This window comes from Pan paniscus, chromosome 10 (assembly GCF_029289425.2).
Source record: "Pan paniscus chromosome 10, NHGRI_mPanPan1-v2.0_pri, whole genome shotgun sequence".
NCBI lineage: Eukaryota > Metazoa > Chordata > Mammalia > Primates > Hominidae > Pan > Pan paniscus.
The window spans coordinates 101,544,818-101,566,673 of NC_073259.2; the positions used below are offsets into that span (position 1 = coordinate 101,544,818).

A 21,856-nucleotide genomic window follows, 5' to 3' on the forward strand; every position below is an offset into this window, starting at 1 on the left:
TTTATGGCTATCAGAGTCTCAAACATTTTCAGTCTTGAGTAGTAAATATAGTTGAACAGTGTATGCTGAATGACACTTTTAATGGATAGTTCTTAGCATTCTGAAGGTCTCATACTTCATTGAGAGTCTGATAAAAGTTTTGAATGCACTGCCCAGAAAAACACCTATTCAAAATTTTTACAAATAATTTCAAGAGGTTAATGACTTCCCAAACTCCTTCTAGAACCGCTATTCTGATGACCGTTCTCCCTGCTTTGAGAGAATGCCTTTCAGAGACACTATTGTACTAGTACAACCTTGATTATCTGGTATGTCAATGGAACCTTTTAGAAAGAAACAGAATTTTCTCTATGCCAACGTAAGTACATGTAGAAATGTTTATGCAGATGGTATTTTACTGTGTGTATTTTTTGACAGCTTACTGTTCCATGTTAGTATAGACAGCTGTACTTCATTCATTTCAACTTAATTCCTGTATTTTGCAAATTTTCAAAAATAAAATCAGTGTATCAGGAAGTTGCCTATATGAAACCTGAAGCAAAAAAATGCTTTAGATATCTTAATCACAACAACTAAAGATCACAGGGTACATGTCTTACCATTTATATTATAAAACTGAATTTCCACATTAGCAAAAAATTGAAAACAAAAATTAACTTGTGACCAACTTGCCAAAATCTGACCAGAAGGAAATTTTTGAAGGTAACTCATCACAAAAACACATGTACTCTGTGCAGAAATGTTTCTTAAATCAGTAAAGAAAATAAGGAAATGCAGAGGAGCAAAAAGAATTCTCCATGGTGAAATCTCTCAAAAACTATCACTGCTGACAATGCATTACATTTCTCTATATCTATACATAAGTTTTGTTAGTTTGCCTATTTTTACATGGTTATCATCATACTGTATATGTAAATTTTCTCCTGTGTTCTTCCTTAATATTTTAACTACTTTTTCTATATTCCTTTGGGACAGAGTGCTAGAAGAGGAATTATTAGGTCAAAAATTATGAATATTTCTTGATACATCTTACCATACTGCTTTTCAAAAGTATTTTGAAGTAAAAGTTTATACTTTTAACCAGTCGGGTCTCATACTGCTAATTTCACCACACCTGTGCTTGGATTGGGCATTATGATTTTTAACATGTTTGTGATCTCAAAAACAAAAGGTTCCTCACTGTTCTGATTTGCAGTCCCTCCATTTTGCATGACATTACACATTTTTCCACAGACATATTACTAGTTTTATTTTATATTAAAACATGATTTTGCATTTATAGAGACCTCCATTTAGAGGACAATAGCCCCTTGTAAATAAAACTTTTAACAGAACACGTTCATGTTCACGATGTGATGTTTCTTTATGTTTTGGAAGCCTAAATGTCACCAGATGTGATATTTCTTCACTACTAAGACAAAAAACCATTAGTTTTTATCAAAATCAGTCATCTGGGTTACCATGTTGAAATTATCCTCAAGATATGAAAGAAAACTATTTCAAATGCTTAATTTAATTAATAGTCAACAACTTAGCCACGTGTGGTGGTGTGCCTGTGGTCCCAGCTACTAGGCAGTGTAAGGTAGGAGGAGCCCTTGTGCCAGGAGTTTGAGGCTGTAGTACACTATTATTGAGCTTATGAATAACCTCTGCACTTCAGCCTGGGCAATAAAGCAAGACCCAGTCTCTAGAAAAAAAAAAATGATTAGGTAAAGAAAAGAAAACAAATTTTCACAATGGGAGAATGTGGCTTATTACTAAGAAATGACTGATACGTAGTTTCATTGATTTTTTAAAAAAATAGTTCCAATAGCAAAATAATCATAGAAGTTAGATTTTTATCAGGAATAATTTTTATTAAAATCATCTTATTCCAAGTATTTTCTTCTTTTCAAGGTATCACAGATGTCGTAAGAATCTGAATCCCCCAAAAGACAGATGATGCGGAGGTTCCTGGGGGAATCAAAGAGAAATGTGCCTCATTTGCCATTTGAGAAAATGCAGTCTGGTGTATTCAGTAATATATAGTAAAGTAATAATGATAAAATATCTTTTCATATATTAGAATGTGTACTTTTATATAAAGTAATTCTGGATTTGACATTCTCATTTAGAGAAACCTATTTTCTTTCTTCTTTTTCGATTTTAGTGTTTCATTTATGTGCGGTCTCCAATTTAGGACTTTTCCATAGTGCCAAAGCCATACATATTCAGTAGAACATCAATAAATTACATCAGAAATTCAACACTTTATTATAAAACGGGCTTCGTGTTAGATAATTTTGCTAAACAGTAGGCTACTGTAAGTGTTCTGAGCATATTTAAGACAGGCTAGCATTTTCAATTTACAATATTTTCAACTGATAGTAGGTTTATTGGGATGTAACCCTACGATAAGTTGAGAAACATCTCTTTTTGTGTGTCTACTGTGATTTAAGTATTTTTAATCATCAGCCAAGCATTGTTAGTAGTATAAATATGATTAATAAAAATGTGCATGGCTTTCCTGAAGGAGATTTTTTAATTGCCTTTGAGAATAAACTCATAAGGTCTACCAAGAAAATAAATGTTATGATGTTTCAGTTGGCTTCTAGGAAATAATTAAATTAGTGATATTTTAATCAGGTTTTACTATCTGCTAGGCCCCTTCCATCGATTCTTATTAAATTCTCAAAATAATCCTTTGAAAAGGGAGTATAATTACATTTTACAGTGACTCGAACCTTACCCAAACAAGTGGGAGAGCCAGGAGCCAAACTATCAGGCTCCAAAGCTTTTTTTCAGTGCATCACAATGACAAAGGGGTGGTTTTCTTTCACCCAAGAATGTGCTTTCCTGGAAATTTTTCTAGATAGAATATTATGTAATTTGTTTTGAAGGTTTTTTTTCCTGACTGTCTTAAAGATTATGCTAGCTTTAGAACACATGCAAACAGCTGCAGCTCTGTGATTAAAATGTTAAGGTCACTAGAATAGTGTTAGGAAAATGTTAATAGATAATTCTGCTGCCTCTATTAGCTTATGTATGATCCTTAATAGCGTTGCTTCCCCTTCAGTTTCTATTTAGGAGGTGAAGAATCTTTTAATAAGGTAGAAAGTTGCTTTATTTAAATTTGTACTGTAGAATGTTTGTGATACAGTATTTGTAAAATTGATATGAAAAATAATTTCTCAAAGTCTATTGTTTGATCTTGTTATTTTAATGAAGGAACTCTAGAAGTTTCAAGTGGCCAGTGAAGTGTGAGGAATAGAGAGTAAAGGAAATAATTAATAATGGTGACCCTCTGTTAAGTGGTTTACTTTTTCCATTAATATAAATTTCATTTGGAAAGATTAAAAAAACAAGTTTGATTGAACTTGATAAATCAGAAATATTTACCAGCTTTGTCGATGGTGTATTCTTGAAAAATGTTTGGTTTTCTTTCAGGTTGACTTATATCCAAAATTCTACAAATTCTTAGCTATGTTATAAATGTAGAAAGAAGAGAAAAATCAAAATATGATGATGAAGATTTTCTTCTCTTCCGAGTACAAAGCTCTGCTAAATAAGGATTTACCCAAGATGCCCACATCCACATACTTATGTGTCAGTGCTTTGGAGAATTAACTTTGACTTTATTCTACTGGAAGTATAGATTAACACTGTGCTTTCTGGGATTTTGCTTTTCATGGGTTGCTGATTTTTAATTTTGCTAAATAAGCACATAGTCCATCACCAGCATCACCTGCCCTCTGTTCCTCCCCCGTCCCCCAGGGATAAGAACCTGTTATCCACCATCAGTAACATTTTATGAAAGATCTACTTATTTGTCTGTTTTGCAGACATTTTAAAATTCGTAAAGTGGGATGCTTCTTTAATTTAAATACATTTAGCTTCATGAAAAACTCACTACACAGTTCTTGTTCAAGCATTATTGGGAAACCACCAGAGGGCACTCTCACCCAGGGCTTAATTTGAACATCTCGCCCAAGAGTGAGTTTTAAAAGCACTTAATTAGCAGAGAATTTGGATGTTCATTAGTTGAGAATGACTAGTAGAATAAATGGTAATAGTGAAATTAAGTGCTGGAATATTCTGAGTAGACCAATAGCAAAAACTGATTTTTTTTTTTTTTTTTTTTTAAAGAAAAGGTCTTGCTGTGTCGCCCAGGATGGAGTGCAGTGGCACAATCACATTGCACTGCAACCTCAATATCCTGGGCTCAAGCAATCCTCCCACCGCAGCCTCCCGAATTGCTGAGACTACACATGTGTGCTACCATGCCTGGCTAATTGTTTTAATTTTTTTTATAGAGACGGGGTTTCGCCATGTTGCCCAGGCTGGTCTTGAACTCCTGGGCTCAAAGCGATCCACCCACCTTGGCCTCCAAAAGTATGGGATTACAGGTGTGAGCCACTGTGCCCAGCCTTATTTTTTTTTTTAAGATAATATTGTTAACATTTTGTATTTCTCTGCATAAATATATTTCAAAAATAAAAATAGAGCTCATAATATATGCTGTTTTGTAATGCTTTTTTCACTTAATAGGAATTTTTTCCGTATCATTAAGTACTCTGATTTAATGGGTGCATATTGTTCTATAATCTGGCTTGTCATAATTTAATTAACTCCCTGCTGTTAGACAAAATCATTGTTTCTGTTTGTTCCATCTTGTAAATAATGCTGTTATTAACATCCTGGTGGATTATTACCATTTTCTTTTTTTATTTTTTTTTAAATTTATTTCTTCTTTTTTTTTTCTTATAATTTCATCAGAAGCTGGCAAGATCATTACTATTTTCTTAGATTTGTTTCTGTAAGTGCAATCGTTGAATCACCATGTCCGGCATCCATGTTTATGTACATTTTTAAAGTCAGTGGTTTAAACTGTATACTTTTTGGGTTTTGGAGATGGAGGTTTGCTCTGCCCAAGCTGGAATGCAATGGTGCGATCTTGGCTCACTGCAGCCTCCACCTCCCGGGTTCAAGTGATTCTCCTGCCTCAGCCTCCTTAAGTAGTTGGGATTACAAGTGTGCACCACCATACTCAAGTAATTTTGCATTTTTAGTAGAGACAGGGTTTCACCATGTTGGTCAGGCTGGTCTCGAACTCCTGACCTCAAGTGTCCACCCACCTTGGCCTCCCAAAGTGCTGGGTGGGATTATAGGTGTGAGCCTCCATGCCTGGCCTAAACTGCATACTCCTAACATCAGTATATGGAAATATTTTCTCTTTAGTTCTACTAAAATTTTAAAAAGTCTTTATCAATTTAGTAGGCAAAGACTGGAAAATGTTTTAATTTGATCAGCCACTTTAATATATGTCTCATTTCAAAGCATATAAAGTATACAAGTTTCAGGTCCTAGCTTAAACCTATAAGAGGCCTTATTATGGGCTTATTTCCTTTGCAGCCCTTTACCATAATGTGTTTCTTCTACCTCCCCTGCACAACATTGTTTATATGCCCCCTAAAATGTAACTTCTTTAGATTCTATTGTTACGTGCAACACTGTATATCTCTCCATAGCACTTAATCAGAGTTTGTAATTAGGCATCTTTTTGTGTGATTATTTGGTAAATGTCCATATCCCCTACTAGCCTATAAGCTCCATGACTTCTAGGGACCCTGACTACGTGTATCACTGTTCCTACCGCCTAACATTGCCTAGCACATTCATTGCTTCACAGGCATCTGAATATGGTTTTATAAAATACATTGCTCTAGTGCACAGGATTTTAAGCTAAGGATTTCATGAATGGGATTTGGGGTAGGGGCATCTATGAAATTCCTGAAATTGTGTAGAATTTTGAGAATATGTGTTTTCCTGGGGATAGAATATGTAGTTTCTCAGCAACTCATTACAGTCTGTCACATCATGCCCTAATTCTACTTGCCTGTAGCTAAACACCTAATAGCATTAGAACTGAAATGATAGTGATATGCAAGATAGCACGTGTGGTTTCCACATATTCTAAGAGGCATCTTCAATTAGATTCCAAAAATTTTTAAGAAAAAAACAAAGATATAATGTGCCATCATTTTGGATGGTTCTGGGCACTTCAGGTAAACCCTTACTCAAAGAATACTTTTTCAGTTTCAATGTGTATTTTTAAAATTTCCAGAAGATAAGTTGAATATCAGCCCACAAACACTGGTAGTAAGCAAACTATTTTATTTGCTAAAGGCATAAATAAATGTCTCCTTTGCTTTTAGGCAAAGGGAATGCTTCTTCAGATTTTTTTTTTCCCCAGAAGTTCAAAATAACTTGCTCATAGTCTTCCCAAAATAATTTTCAAACATTCTAACACCAAAGAAAGATACTCCCAATTGAGCTCAGCCATCAGCCTCCTACTATTTTTTAATGTGCTGTTTAACCTTGTGAATGTGAGAATATTTTGAATGCACTGGGAAGGAATACTCAGGAACAATATGTAATGTGCTTTCTAGTTTTGCACAAAGGCATTCATTTTGATTTAGTAACAACCTCATACTTATATAGCATATCCTTCTGCAGAAATGCTTCACAGCCATGACTGCTTGAATTCTTGTCATGTTGTTTGTAAATGAGCTCCTGTTTTTAGATGGAGAAATGGAGGCAGAGTCTCACAATTACATGTGAGAATAGCAAGTAGAACCTTATGATTATTTCTGAGTCTTTTTTTTTTTTTTTTTTTTGAGATGGAGTTTCACTTTTGTCACCCAGGCTGGAGTGCAGTACAGTGGCCAGTGGCATGATCTCAGCCCACTGCAACCTCCGCCTCATAGGCTCAAGCGATTCTCCTGCCTCAGCCTCCCGAGTAGCTGGGATTATAAGCATGCACCAGCATGCCTGGCTGATTTTTTGTATTTTCAGTAGAGATGGGGTTTCACCACGTTGGCCAGGCTGGTCTTGAACTCCTGACCTCAGGTGATCTGCCCACCTTGGCCCCCCAAAATACTGGGATTACAAGGGTAAGCCACTGTGCCCAGCCTCTTCTGAGTCTTCAATTCAGCAAGAATGTCTCTCTTTTTTTTTTGGGACAGAGTCTTGCTCTTGTTGCCTTGGCTGGAGTGTAGTGGCACATTCTCAGCTCACTGCAACCTCCACCTCCCGGGTTCAAGCGATTCTCCTGTCTCAGCCTCCCAAGTAGCTGGGACTATAGGCATGCAACACCATGTCCAGCTAATTTTTTGTATTTAGTAGAGATGGGGTTTCTCCATGTTGGTCAGGCTGGTCTCAAACTCCTGACCTCAGGTGATCCACCCGCTTTGGCCTCCTGAAGTGCTGGGATTACAGGCATGAGCCACCACGCCCGGCCAAGAATGTCTTTTCTTTATAATGTTGTCTCTAAGCATGTAATCTTTTCGGCAAATTTTATTAAGCACCTATAGAGTTCAAGCCACTGTGGGTTCAAAGATAGCCCTCATTCCTGATTGACAAAGTATCTTGCTATGACCATCCCTTCTTTCCCCTCTAGTCAAAATTAGTCTCTTCTTCACTCATAATGCAAAGTACATTGGATTACTATTATGCCACTTACTTGAATAATTGTCTTGATGAGTAATATATGTAGTCAGTAACATGGTTAAGTGTGGCAATTTGGATTGATCCCATTGGACTTTTCAATTGCTGCATCCAGGTGTAATTACCATAAGAGCATAGAAGATAGAATCGTAAAGCTGAAAGACATCTTTAAGATGATTTTTGGGGACTGATTTGGGAAACAGATCCAAAGAGACTAATTGACTTGCCCAAGATCACAGATTGTGGCAGAACCAACCAATGTCTTTTTTAAACATTAAGGACATCTTATATGTATATTTATGCATATACATACTGATGAAATGTGCCTTTAGCAATAGATGTGTCCAGTGATGTACTAATGAAGATTTAACAACTGGTTCTAACTTGTAATGTTTGCCAGTTTCCATGACTGGGTCTTTACAAGTTGTTGTGCACTGACTCCATCATTCCACTGGATGTGCCCCTGAAATCATATATTTACTACTAAAACCATTAGATTGTTTCCTTGTTCTAGTTATGCATTCAGAGACACTCCACCTTATTTTCTGATTACATTTGCAGGGAGAAATAACTCCTTACTTGTCAGTTTCAGCCTTCACTTTTAGTTTCTTTTTCTTTTCCTTTTTCCAACCCAGTATACCTTAGAAACTTTCAGTTTCTTTTAAGGATTTAATAACTTGCTTATAAGTGTTTAAAATGACTTAATGGGTTCTATCTTTTAAGGGAACTTTGGATGAATCCTTGAATATCAGTTATCTATTGCCAATTAACAAATCACCCCAAAGCTCATTGGCTTAAAACAACAATCTTTCATTAGTTTGCGTTCTTCCAGGTAATTCTTATAGTCTGGATCCAGCTCAGCTTATCTTGGCTGGACTTGCCCATGCAGCTGAGGTCACTAGTTGGGTTGTTGAGGCTGGCTAGTCCTAGATGTTGTCACTCATATGTCTGGTATTGAGTGACTGTCACCTGGGGCATTAGGGGGACTGTGTCTCTCATCATCCAGCAAGCTAGGCCTGGATTATTCACATGGCTTTAGGATTTCAAGAGTACAAGATTGGGGCTGGGCATGATGACTCACACCTGTAATCCCAGCACTTTGGGAGGCCAAGGTTGGGGGATTGCTTGAGCCCAGGAGTTCAAGACCAGCCTGGGCAACATAGTGAGAGCCCATCTGTAAAAAAAAAATTTTTTTGAGATGGAGTTTCGCCCTTGTTGCCCAGGCTGGAGTGCAATGGCGCAATCTCAGCTCACCAGAACCTTCGCCTCTTGGGTTCAAGCGATTCTCCTGCCTCAGTCTCCTGAGTAGCTGAGATTACAGGCATGAGTCACCACGCCCAGCTAATTTTGTATTTTTAGTAGAGATGGGTTTCTCCGTGTTGGTCAGGCTGGTCTTGAATTCCCCACCTCAGGTGATCCGCCTGCCTCAGCCTCCCAAAGTGCTGGGATTACTGGTGTGAGCCACCACGCCTGGTCTTCTACAAAAAAATTTTAAAAAATTAGCTGGGGGTGGGGAGGGTGGGGTGGTGGTGCTGCATGCCTGTAGTCCCAGCTATTTGGGAGGCTGAGATGGGAGGATTGCTTGAGCCCATGAGATTGAGGCTGTAGTGAGCCATGATTGTGCCACTGCACTCTAGGCTGGGCAACAGAACAAGCACCTGTATCAAAACAAACAAAAAAGTGCAAGATTGGAAGCTTCAAGGCTTCTTGAGGCCTAGTCTCAGAACTGACACAATATCACTTCATAAGGCTATCTCAGATTCAAGGGAGTGAGAGGAGAGATGCTACCTATTAAAAGGAGAAGCAGCAAATACTATGGCCATTCTCTTCACAATAGTTGTCACCAAAACGTAATCGATTTGTTTATGGGTTTACATTGTCATGTCTCCACAGGACAATGCACATGGTATGTTTGTCAGAACCCAGTTGGAGTTTTGTTTCCCAGCATCCAAAGGAAATCCCTAACTTTCATTTTTTCTTCCCGTAAGCAGCCCTGAACACTTTTACTTACAAGCCATCTCTACCTGAATTAGCAATCATGGATAAGCTCAACAACTGATCATTTCCTTATCAGTTTAAACCATATATATTTTAACACTGTCCCTTTTTCACACACACTAGTTAGCTAAGAATGAGCTGGGGGGCTGGGCGTGGTAGCTCACACCTGTAATCCCAGCACTTTAGGAGGCGGAGGTGGGCGGATCACTTGAGGTCTGGAGTTTGAGACCAGCCTAGCTAACATGGTGAAACTCCGTCTCTACTAAAAATGCAAAAATTAGCTGGGTGTGGTGGCAGGCATCTGTAATCCTAGCTACTCAGGAGGCTGAGGCAGGAGAATCCCTTGAACCCAGGAGGCAGAGGTTGCAGTGGGCCAAGATCACACCACTGCACTCCAGTCTGGGTGACAAAACGAGATTCCGTCTCAAAAAAAAAAAAAAAAAAAAAAAAACTGCCAAACCGCTTTTTGCAAAGTGGTTGTACCATTTTATATTCTCACCACCATGAATGAAAGTTCCAATTGCTATATTCTTGCCCTCATTTGATAATATTTTTAGTTTTAGCCATTCTAATGGATATATAGTAATAATTTGATGGTTTTAATTTGCATTTCTCTGATGATCAATAACATTAAGTTTTGATTCAGGTACTTGTTGGGCACTCATATCTTTGGTGAAATATCTGTTCAAATCATTTGCTCTTTTTTTTTCTTAGCACTTAAAAAAGACTTTTTGCCAGGCACAGTGGCACATGCCTGTAGACCTAGCTACTCAGGAGGCTAAGACAGGAGGATCACTTGAGTCCAGAAGTTCTGGGTTGTAGTGAGCTATGTCAATCAGGTGTTTGCACTAAGTTCAGCATAAATGTAGTGACCTCCTGGGTCACTGGGACCCAGGGTTGCCTAAGGAGTGTCAGAAGTGGAGCAGGTCAAAACTCCTGTGCTGATCAGTAGTGAGATCACACCTGTGAATAGCCACTGCACTCCAGCCTGGGCAACATAGATCCTCATCTCCTGAAAAAAAAAAAAAAAAAAAAAAACTTTAGTTTTTAAAAGTAGTTTTAGGTTCTGAGCAAAATTGAGAGGAGGGTACAGAAATAACTTATATATCCTCAGTGCTCCCCTCCCCCATGCCTCCCTCATCACCATACCCCAGCAGAGTGGCACATTCGTTACAATTGATAAACCTACACTGACACATCATTATCACCCAAAGCCTATTGTTTCCATTAGGGTTCACTCTTGTTGCTGTACAATCTATGGGTTTGAACAAAGGTATAATGACATGTATCCATCTTTATAGTCATGCAGAGTCTACACTGTCCTAAAAACCCTTGGCTCTGCCTCTTCGTCGTGTCCTCCCCACTAACCCCCGGCTACCACTGGTCTTTTCACTGTCTCCGTAAGTTTTTCCTTTTTCAGAACGCCATATAGTTGGAATCATAAAGTATATAGCCTTTTCACATTGGTTTCTTTCACTGGATAATATGCATTTGTTTCCTCTATGTCTTTTCACAGTTTGATAGCTCATTTCTTTTTAGCATCGAGTAATACTCCATTGTCTGGGTGTACAACAGTTTATCCATTCACCTGCTGAAGGACATCTTGGTTGATTGCTTCCAAGTTTTGGCAATTATGAATAAAATTGCTATAGATATCCATGTGTAGGTTTTTGTGTCCATTTAAGCTTTCAACTCCTTTGGGTAAATACCAAAGAGCACAATTGTTGGATTGAATGGTAAGAGAATGTTTCGTTTTGTAAAAAACCACCAAACCGTCCTACAGAGAGGCTGTACCATTTTGCATTCCCACCAGCAGTGAATAAGGGTTCCTATTGCTCAACATCCCTGTCAGCACTTGGTGTTAGTGTTCTGAATTTTGGCCATTCTAAAAGGTGTGTAGTGGTGTCTCACTTGTTTTGTGTTTTTCTCTGCTCAGACAGCTCATCCACATCACATTTATTTTAATTTGCATTTCCCTGATAATATGTGATATGGAACATCTATTTACTCATTATTTTTTCTTCTTATGATTGAAGTTATAATATTTCTTTAAATATTTTGGATAAATCTTTTGTCAGATATATGCACTGGAAATATTTTTATGGGGGACCAGTGTTAAGATTAGATCTGTTTAAAGAGAAAGGAGAGAAAGTTTCAGGCAGGGAATGCAATCGATGTGAAGGTTTGGGGTAATTTGTTTCATTTATCTTTAACACCATGTTATGGATGGCAAAATAACTTCACTGGCTTTTCTTATCAAGAAAAGACTTACCTTTTCTGAATGCAACAGTATTAGTAAACCTAATGGTGACAATAAAAGCGATTCTGAATAAATGAAAACCAAGAGATTGTTCTAGTTTTACTCATAAATATAATTCTTCATATACTGAGTTCAGTTTTTTAGCCATAAATGAAGACATGGGAAAACCATAACATGTTATTTGCTGAGAAGTTCTGGCAAATGAAGCAATAAAATAATCAAAACTAAATCAACATTTAAATACAGAACATAAAGAGATAAGTCCAAAACCAGAAGATCTCTTTGAAAGAAAAACCTAAGTAATTAAAAAACTGAAAGCACAGATATTCATTATTTCACAAATAAACGTTAATGCTTTTTAGACATCTTATAAGTAAGCAACTTTAGATTGCTAAAACTAAAAAATGCAATTAAGACAATAATCTTATATATAGACAATAATTGTCTTAATAATAATCAGCATCAAAGACTCTTAGAAATGTTGGGAGACTGTGTGGCAAAGAAAGTACTTCAATTACCAGTTACCAACACACAACAATTTGAAATATCCAGGAAGATCAACCCATAGAACAAAGAAAGCTAATAAATTACCTTTTCTTGCAATTGGTTTGATGTACCATTAATATATAGATATTACTAATATGGCAATTAGTTTATATGCTATTTGAATATGATAGTAATATGAAGGAAGATTCTCTTTTTTCCACTTCATTGCCAACAAACAGCTAACTCTAAACAACAGTAAAGTGTGGAATAAATTACTTTGTTAATAAATGTGGTTTGAAGCTTTGTGTAGGAATACAATTGGATGGATAGCAGCAGTGGTAAGAGAACATTCCGGAATAATTACCTAAATTAAGGAGCTTGCCCTAGAATGTAAATCAACCTACTATATCTTTATTTGAAAAAGTCTTGGTAGAAAAAGCATATCAACTGAACTGTACAGTGTGTTCAGTGACTTAGTAAAGACCATAACTTGTGTAAAGGCTAATGCAATAAGTTTGAGATTGTTCTCTTTATGTAATAGTTTGGAAAACAAACAACTGTGATTACATTTAGAGATACGATGATTATCTAGAGGGAAAGTTCTGTTGAGCATATTTGAACATTTAATTATTGCTGCAAGAAGCCAGTTTGGTCCCAGCTTTATAAAGATATACATTGGGCTGGGTGCGGTGGCTCATGCCTGTAATCCCAGCACTTTGGGAGGCCGAGGCAGGCGGATCACCTGAGGTCAGAGGTTCAAGACCAGCCTGGCCAACATGGTGAAACCCCATCTCTACTAAAAATACAAAAATTAGCTGGGCGTGGTGGCACACACCTGTATTCCTTGCTACTCGGGAGGCTAAGGCAGGAGAATCGCTTGAACCCAGGAAGCAGAGGTTGCAGTGAGACAAGATTGTGCCACTGCACACCAGCCTGGATGAAAAGAGTGAAACTCTGCCTCAAAATAAAATAATAAAATGAAATAAAGATATAAATTGGCCAGCTAGAGTTACCATCAGTTATCTGAAGATAATTCTGATAGCTTCAGAATTCTTTCATACAAGGCAGGAATGCAACTTGTTTTTTAACGGCAGATAAAATCAAAGAGCAAAAGCAAAAGGTAGAAGCTTGAAAGACCAGAGTTGCTACAGATTGTTATTACATGTTCCATAATTTAACAATTGTCATTGAAGTTGGTGATTATCTTGATATTGCACATCTGTAAGAAGTAATCAAACTATTGTGAACTTGATAGAATGCTTTTAAGTTTTATTTTCCAACAAAAGAATGTCTACATACGGCAGATTCATAGATCTGGAATCCATTTATGTCATCAAAAGAGGATTTAAATTTAATTATAAGCTTATACATTGTTCTAACTGGCAACTAATGAAGGATTAAAAATGAATTTTGAAAATACCACACCACTTGCTTCATTTTGGATAAAAGTTAAAAGTGAATATTCTGAGTATGCTGAAATTAGTTTAAAAACTTTTTTTTCCCATTCCGACCATTATCCCTTTGTAAATCTGGTTTCATCTTATGAATAATATTTTTTTAAAAACCATGGAAACAGTTTAGATATACATCAATCCATGAAAGTAGCATTATTGTCAATCTACCCTGTATTACATATTTCAACGAGAAAGAAACCAGCTCATTTGTGACATTTAGAACTTTTTTTTTTTTTTGAGAGAGAGGGTCTCATTCATTTTATTGCCCAGGCTGGAGTGCGGTGGTGCAATCGTAGCTCACTGTAACCTTGAACTTCTGGGCTCAAGCAATCCTCCCACCTCAGCCTGCAGCTGGAGCTTCAGGTGTCTGCCATCACGCCTGGCAAATTTATTTTTTGTAGAGACCAAGTCTCCCTGTGTTACCCAGGTTGGTATCAAACTCCTGGTCTCAAGTGATCCTCCCATCTCGGCCCCCACAAGTGTTGAGATTACAGGTGTGAGCCACCTCGCTTGACCTAAAAACTTTTAAATATTAATATGCATTGTGTTTATTCAAAGTATATCTAATGGTCTAATAAACAGAATCACTACTTCAATTATAATCTTCAGTTATAATTGAAGAATGACAAAAAATTGTTATAGAAATCTCTATATTAATCTTAAATTCACATTTTCAGTGAAAGTTTTTAAATAATTTTTTCTCTTTCCCTTTTATGTGTGTTCCAATTCTATTTATTGAAATTTAATTTTATATCCATTAACATAATTAAAAATTGGGGCTTTAAAAAAATGTTTCTTTTCATTCTACTAGTTTCATTTTATAATTTATAAAAGTACTAGACCACAATGGATTAAAGAACTATCCTTTCGTCACAGATAGTTCAATGACTCCTGGTTTTTTTTAGACTGAGTCTTGCTCTGTCACCCCAGCTGGAGTGCAGTGGTACGATCTTGGCTCACTGCAACCTCCGCCTCCCAGGTTCAAGCGATTCTCCTGCCTCAGCCTTCCGAGTAGCTGGGACTACAGGTGCCCACCACCACACCGGGCTAATTTTTGTATTTTTAGTAGAGACGGGGTTTCACCGTGTTGGTCAGGCTAGTCTTGAACTCCTGACCTCATGATCTGCCTGCCTCAGCCTCCCAAAGTGCTAGGATTACAGGCGTGAGCCACCATGCCCAGCCAACTCCTGTTTTATAGTGTACTTTCTGGAATATTATTCAGCTTTCTCTTGAATTCTTTTAGTAACTAGGAGTTCACTATGTTTCCATGGACCTAACTCCATTATTAGACAGTTTTCTCTCTCTGCTTTTTTTTTTTTTTTTTTTGAGATCGTGTCTCCTCTGTCGATCTCGGTTCATTGCAACCTCCGCCTCCCAAGCTCAAGCGATTCTTGTGCCTCAGCCTCCTGAGTAGCTGGGATTACAGGCACCCACCACCACACCTGGCTAATTTTTTTTTGGTAGAGACAGGGTTTCACCATGTTGACCAGGCTGGTCTTGAACTCCCGACCTCAGGTGATCTGGCTGCCTTGGCCTCCCAAAGTGCTGACATTACAGGCGTGAGCCACTGCACCTGGCCATTATTGGACAGTTTTAATGGAAAGTGTTTCCTTATATTGAGTGGAAATCAGTCTGCTTATGGTTTATAATCCTCAGACTTGATTCTCCCCCTGAATCTATATGAAATAAATTTACTCCTATTTGAAAATATTTGTCATATTCCTTCTTATTTTTCTTTAAGCTTTATTTTTTCTTATTATCCATATGACATGTTTCCAGAACTCTCCCTTATCCTGGTTGTCCTCCTTTAGACACATGCTTTTAATGATATATTTCTTAAAATGTATTACCCAGGACAACATTTTTTTTTACTGTGGACAGTATACTTTTACGAATGGTGCCAATAATGCATTACATTTTTTAGCAGTCATGTCATCCTGTTGATTTGCATTGAGTCATCATTTCTTAAGAGGGAATCAGGATATCAAAATAGTCTCCAAACTCAGCTGATTCCTTCTGCAGATACACTCTCCACCCTTCTTGATTCCTTTTCGGGAGAAAAGAGAAAAGTTTATTTTCATTGCTAACCTCACTGATTTTTAATTTTACCATTTAAATGTTAGTAACACAGCTGGTAATGTAACCAAAGAAGATTTTTGGCAGGGGATGATGCATTCAGAGCCTTCACTCTGGCTACAGGGAGACCATGGAGGATGGGCTGGAACGGAAGCACGATGGCCTGCTGGGCACACCGTTAAGTGACTGATGGAGTCATTCAGCTGACAAATGATAATGGCCTGGATTAAGGAAGGAGAAGAGGGGACCAAGAGATGCCAGAGATACATAGGAAGTAAAAATTAATAGGCCTTGGCAACTATTTTTTTTTTTTTTGAGACAGAGTCTTGCTGTGTTGCCCAGGCTGGAGTGCAGTGGTGTGATCTCGGCTCACTGCAACCTCTGCCTCCTGGATTCAAGCAGTCCTCGTGCCTCAACCTCCTGAGTAGCTGGGACTACAGGTGTGCATCACCACTCCCAGGTAATTTTGGTATTTTTAGTAGAGATGGAGTTTCGCCATTCTGGCCAGGCTGGTCTCGAGCTCCTGACCTCAAGTGATTCACCCGCGTCGGCCTCCCAAAGGGCTGGGATTACAGACGTCAGCCACTGCACCTGGGTTGGCAACTAATTTACACGGAATGGCAGAGAGTGATTAATGAAAAAGCGGGGAGAAAAGCTGCTCTTGACATCTGAAAGCTGACTTGGCATTCACAGCTAGGCTATGTTATTTTCCTGTTGGGCATAAGTCTCACAGAATACCAACATTAAACAAGATGACTCTGAAACCTTAATAAAGTGAGAAAAAACAAGTCCACTTTGTAATTTTGTCTAAGCACAGGCAAAAAGAGGGTCATGGTGCCATCCAGAAAATACCAAAAATCACCCTCTCAGCTAAAATGAGCAACTGCTACTTTACCAGTGACAGCTTTGTCCCAGCTCTAGTCTGCCTTCCCTATAGAGAAGATGTATTGAGATAATCATGAAATTCTCCTTCTTTCTGATAGTATCCAATCTGGAGCAAACCCGTTTCCTTAGACCCTCTCCCAATCCCAAATTCTATACTAGGTTCTTCTAAACACTCTCATACTGAGACACCCCATGGTTCCCTATGTTGTGTGTTCTTCTTTGCTGCAATGAGTAATAAACTCAACTTGTTTAACTAGAGGTGTGTTCCTGGTGGTCTCTGGTTAAAGAGCATTGACGTTAAGAATAATTTCAGAGTTTCTTGCTTGGACAGTCAGGTGTGAGTAGTGCCAGTAATAGAAATAAAGAATACTGGAGAAGAAGAAAATGTCTTCAGTTTTTAACAAGTTACCTTTGAGATATTAGTAGGTTACTCCAAGTGGAGATATCCAAGAAGTAATTGGATGGATTTATGACTCTGGAGCTCAAGAGAGATGTCTGTGCTGAATCTATCTGTCATCCATGTACCTACCTACCTACCTGTAGCTACACATAATATACTCAGAAATGTATATATTTGAGAGCTTTTTTTTTTTTTTTTTTTTTAAGGCAGGATCTCACTCTGTTGCTCAGGCTGGAGTGCAGTGGCTCAATCTGGCCTCACTGCAGCCTTGACCTCCTGGGCCCAAGCAATCCTCCCACCTCAGCCTCCCAAGTAGCTGGGACTACAGGTACATACCACCACACCTCACTAATTTTTGTGTTTTTAGTAGAGACGGGGTTTCACCATGTTGCCCAGGCTGGTCTCGAACCCCTGGGCTCAAGCGATCTGCCTGCCTCGACCTCCCAAAGTGTTGGGATTACAGGTGTGAGCCGCTGTGCCTGGCCCATTGTGTGTATAATAGCTGAAGCTGTAGGATTGGCAAAGAGCCCCCAGAGAAGGAAAACAATGAGAAAAGAAAAGGGCTGAGGACACGGCAGCAAGGAATATCCCATATACTTATGGGATGAGCAGAAAATGAGATACAGAAAATGAGAAAAGACTCTTAGAAGGAGCTGTCATGAGGAAAGATAATCAGAAGCAGAAGACCAGATGTTAGAGGAGAGAGTTTCAAGGAGGATGAGATTAGTAGTTTAATAGGCTGCTAAAAAGTCAAGTAAGATAAAGTGCCCTTCAAGCTATTTGATATATATCCCCATCATTTTTCGAGCACCTCTGTTTTTTGGCACAATAAGATGTTCAGGCTCCTCTTATACTTTCCTGTCCTAGCCCTGGAATCAGCCATTTCTCTAAGGAGTCCTGTATCCTTTTAGTGGAGACTGGTATCTAGAAACCAAGATCTGGTGTAGTATTCCTTTCAAGAAGCTTGTCTGTGAAGGGTTATGGCTGTATGATCACACGTGGGACTGGAAGTACAGAGGGGATACCTGGCTCAGGTAAAGATGAACAAAACATTGCTGGGCATGGTGGCTCATGCCTGTACTCCCAGCACTTTGGGAGGCCAAGGTGGGAGGATTGCTTCAGCCCAGGTGTTTGAGACCAGCCTGGGCAACAGAGAGAGACCTTGTCTCTACAAAAAATAAAGTAGCCAGGCATGGTGGCAGGCATCTGTAGTCCCAGCTACTCAGGAGGCCGAGGTGGGAGGATCCCTTCAGCCTGGGAGGTTGAGGTTGCTGTGATCCGTGAGTGTGCCACTACACTCATCCGGGGCAACAGAGTGAAACCCTGTCTCAAAAAAAAAAAAAACAAAAAACCGCGAAGCAGAGATAGTATGATCAGAACTGAAGCTTAAGGCCAGGCGTGGTGGCTCACACCTATAATCTTAACACTTTGGGAGGCCGAATTGGATCACCTGAGGTCATGAGTTCAAAACCAGCCTGGCCGACATGGTGAAACCCCTTCTCTACTAAAAATATAAAACTTAGCCTGGCATGGTGGTGCACGCCTCTAATCCCAGCTACTCGGGAGGCTGAGGCATGAGAATCGCTTGAGCCTGGGAGGCGAAGGTTGCAGTGAGCCAAGACTGTGCCACTGCACTCCAGCCTGGGCAACAGAGCGAGATTCTGTCTCAAAAACAACAACAACAAACTGAAGCTTAAGGTCAGAAGCAGGTTTGAAGATGATTTGACCTTGAGTCCCAGATAGCGAATAGAGCTCCTAAGGTTGGGATTCATTTTTTAAGAAATGTGGGTGAAGCTCTGCTTCTCAATAGACATGAAGTGATCTCAGCTGAGGAAAGAGGCCATCTGCCCAGGCTGGGCACCAAGCAAAACCTGAAACCACCTTTGAAATGTTTGGGAAAGCTACCTGTGCCAAGAATTTTATCCTGGTGTAAAAGCTTTGTATAAACAAAGCAATTATAACTTTGTTTATTAAAGTGAGAATTATTATTATTGTTATTATTTTTCTTTTGAGACCGAGTCTCGCTCTGTCGCCCAGGCTGGAGGGCAGTGGCGCAATCTCAGCTCACTGCAGGCTCCGCCCCCCGGGTTCACGCCATTCTCCTGCCTCAGCCTCATGAGTAGCTGGGACTACAGGCGCCTGCCACCTCACCCGGCTAATTTTTTGTATTTTTAGTAGAGACGGAGTTTCACCATGTTAGCCAGGATGGTCTCGATCTCCTGACCTCGTGATCAGCCCGCCTTGGCCTCCCAAAGTGCTGGGATTGCAGGCGTGAGCCACCGTGCCCAGCCGAGAATTATTTTTATTGACTTTAATATTTTTCATTATTAAGGAAATAATGGAATGTTTTAGTTCCATTATTTGAATTAAAATCTTCCAAAGAAGATTGAAGCTGTACTTCAATCTTGATCCCAACTTGATCCCAACCTTTTTTATTCTGGAAAATGCCCATTTTCCTACTGCAAATGCATCTCAAGGGGATTCCCTCCTCCTGGCCATAGTAGATTGGACTCGAGGTGAGTAACTATATTAAGTAGGGCTGACCCATTTATGGTGTTTTGTTTCTTGGTAAGCACATGACTCACACTAGGCCAGTGAGGGTCATTTCTCAGGATTTGAAAAACCAGAGCTGGCCCAAGAGGCTTATTCGTTTTCTAGGACCAACAGAGACAGGGGACATTAGGTTTGTTTGTGGCGTAGTTCCTAGGAAGAAGCCAGTGCAAGAGAAACAAGAGATGAAGAGAGAAGATTCCAGGCCGTGTCTGAATCTCTGATTCCTGGTCTGTGAGCCCCGGGTGTGCTCTTGCCATCTCAGAATCATGTGAACCTCTCTTCCAACACAGATTCCTTTTGGCCTCTGCTAGTTTGACTTTACGTTTCAACCACATTTCACCAAAAAAGAGAGACCTTGCTCATAAAGTGACTTCAAATAAACTTGGTTTTAATTTACATTGTCAAAAGCTAACCTCCTTTTGATAAGTATCTCCAGTATCCCACCTAAAATGCCAAGAAATAAAGTGACCACAAATGGCTGATGTGTTTTTCCTAATAAAAGCAGCAATTGTTCAAAACAATTTTTTTCTATCTATACCTAATATTAGAACATTTATGCAGGCAACCCCCCAAGGATCTCTTTCTTGTGAATCACATTAGTCTAAATTGTATTTCCACTTCTCTCCTTCCTATCACATGATTGCATTGAATGTATATTATCACTTCATTCAAATACTTTCTTCTCTAAAGCAACAAGAAGTAAATCATTTGTAAGAAAAAGTACATATACATTCTTATTTTCTTCCCTTAAGTTACATATAATTTCCCAGATGCCTACTCAAACTTATAGTATCTCTAACCACGACTTATTTTAATAGGTTGGACTGTCCCTATTTGCTCTTTTAGATTTCCAGGTCCTTAAGGTTAAGCAGAAACCCTAATCCTTGTGTTTATCCAGGCAAATGCTAATTTCAAAGACAGCTATCTAATCTGGTTAGCGGTTTTGTTCTTTGAAAATAATCCTGGGTTTGCTTATAATAGCAGGGTTAATCATTGCACCGATAGTTTTTGGTTTGTTTTTGTTTTTGTTTTGTCTATACCTTCATAGAGAATCAGTCTCCTATTTTGTTCTGGGATTCACCCTTTCCCCATTTCCAGTCTGAGATCTCAGTGGTACTCTGACCCCCTGCATTAGGAATAGAGTCATGGCCCAGGGCCAAGAAAACCTGCACATGTGTTCCTGAAGTGGGCACATGACCTAAACCAGTACAATTAGGGGACATTTCCAGACTTTCATGAATGCCACCAACAGATAAGTTTTTTCTCTCTACTGGACATGACCTTGAGGGACTATGAGGCTGGCATTTCTGCAGCCATCTTATGATCATGAAAAGATTATCTGAGAATGAAGTCAGCCCAAAAGGCTTCTGAGAGATGGAGAAAAGGAAAACAGGTCCTAATTATTTGCTAATTACCTAAGCCAAAAAAGTGACTTTTTTGCTAAAACTCATTCAAATGGATCTTTGTTACTTACAACCAAAATATTCTTAACTGATATTATACTTATCATGTGAAATTCAATTGAGTAAGAAGAAAAAGTGGGTAAATACATGTGTATCTGATTTTTTTAAAAAAGAATAAGATGTGAGAAATGAATGAAAACTCAGAATCTATTGGCCGTATCAGCTTATACCTATATGTTTGCCACAATTATTTATCTGGAAAGAGAAACAAGGCTCTGAGCATTTTCTTCTAAGACATTCAGTCAGTGTCTTGGGACATCCAGAGTTGGAGAGATTTAACCCAGTCCCTTACAATCTCTATGGCAACAATCTACTGCAATAAAACAGTTGTTCTGAATAGTGACCTTGAGATGCACTAAAGCCAGTCGTCAGAAAAAGATGCATAGTCTTACAGAATTTTAGATCACCTACTGCTTAGTAATGCCATTTTCAACAGTATAGATTGAAATACATATGTAGGGCTGAAACTTTAAATAACTAAAAGATTAAATATATGAAAACAATGGTTTTTCCAATGCCTTCCTTTCTTGATGAAAATCCCTTCTTTATAAAAACTACTACACAAGAGAGTTTTTACCATGGCTGGGCCTTCTTAGGTCTTGGAGAACATAGAAAACTAATAAACACTACCTCTCTTTCCCCATCCTATAACTCCTATGCTAGGACTGGAAGATAAACAAATCTTTTTATTTTTTGAAGCAATCTTTAAGAAATGTGATACATTTTCTTTCAAATTACCCAGAAGGAAGCATATGGAGTAGAAAATGGAAGAAATTTACAATTAGCAGATTCATCT

At 38.6% G+C, this 21,856-nt stretch overlaps 1 protein-coding gene across 3 annotated transcripts in view; it reads left to right on the plus strand.

The window, feature by feature from the left end:
• MRPL42 (mitochondrial ribosomal protein L42) overlaps positions 1–16,897 on the plus strand; it is a 52,060-nt gene extending 35,163 nt beyond the window's left edge. For 2 of the 3 annotated variants that reach the window (XM_003816871.5, XM_008969981.4), the window contains exon 6: positions 1,897–3,380. In XM_003816871.5, coding sequence (XP_003816919.1) covers positions 1,897–1,942 — 46 coding nt within the window. In that variant the 3' untranslated portion in view covers positions 1,943–3,380. Of the gene's footprint in view, positions 1–1,896; positions 3,381–16,081 lie in introns of those variants that run through there. The other variant, XM_055095984.2, reaches the window with a different exon arrangement.
• Positions 16,898–21,856: the final 4,959 nt, after the last annotated feature.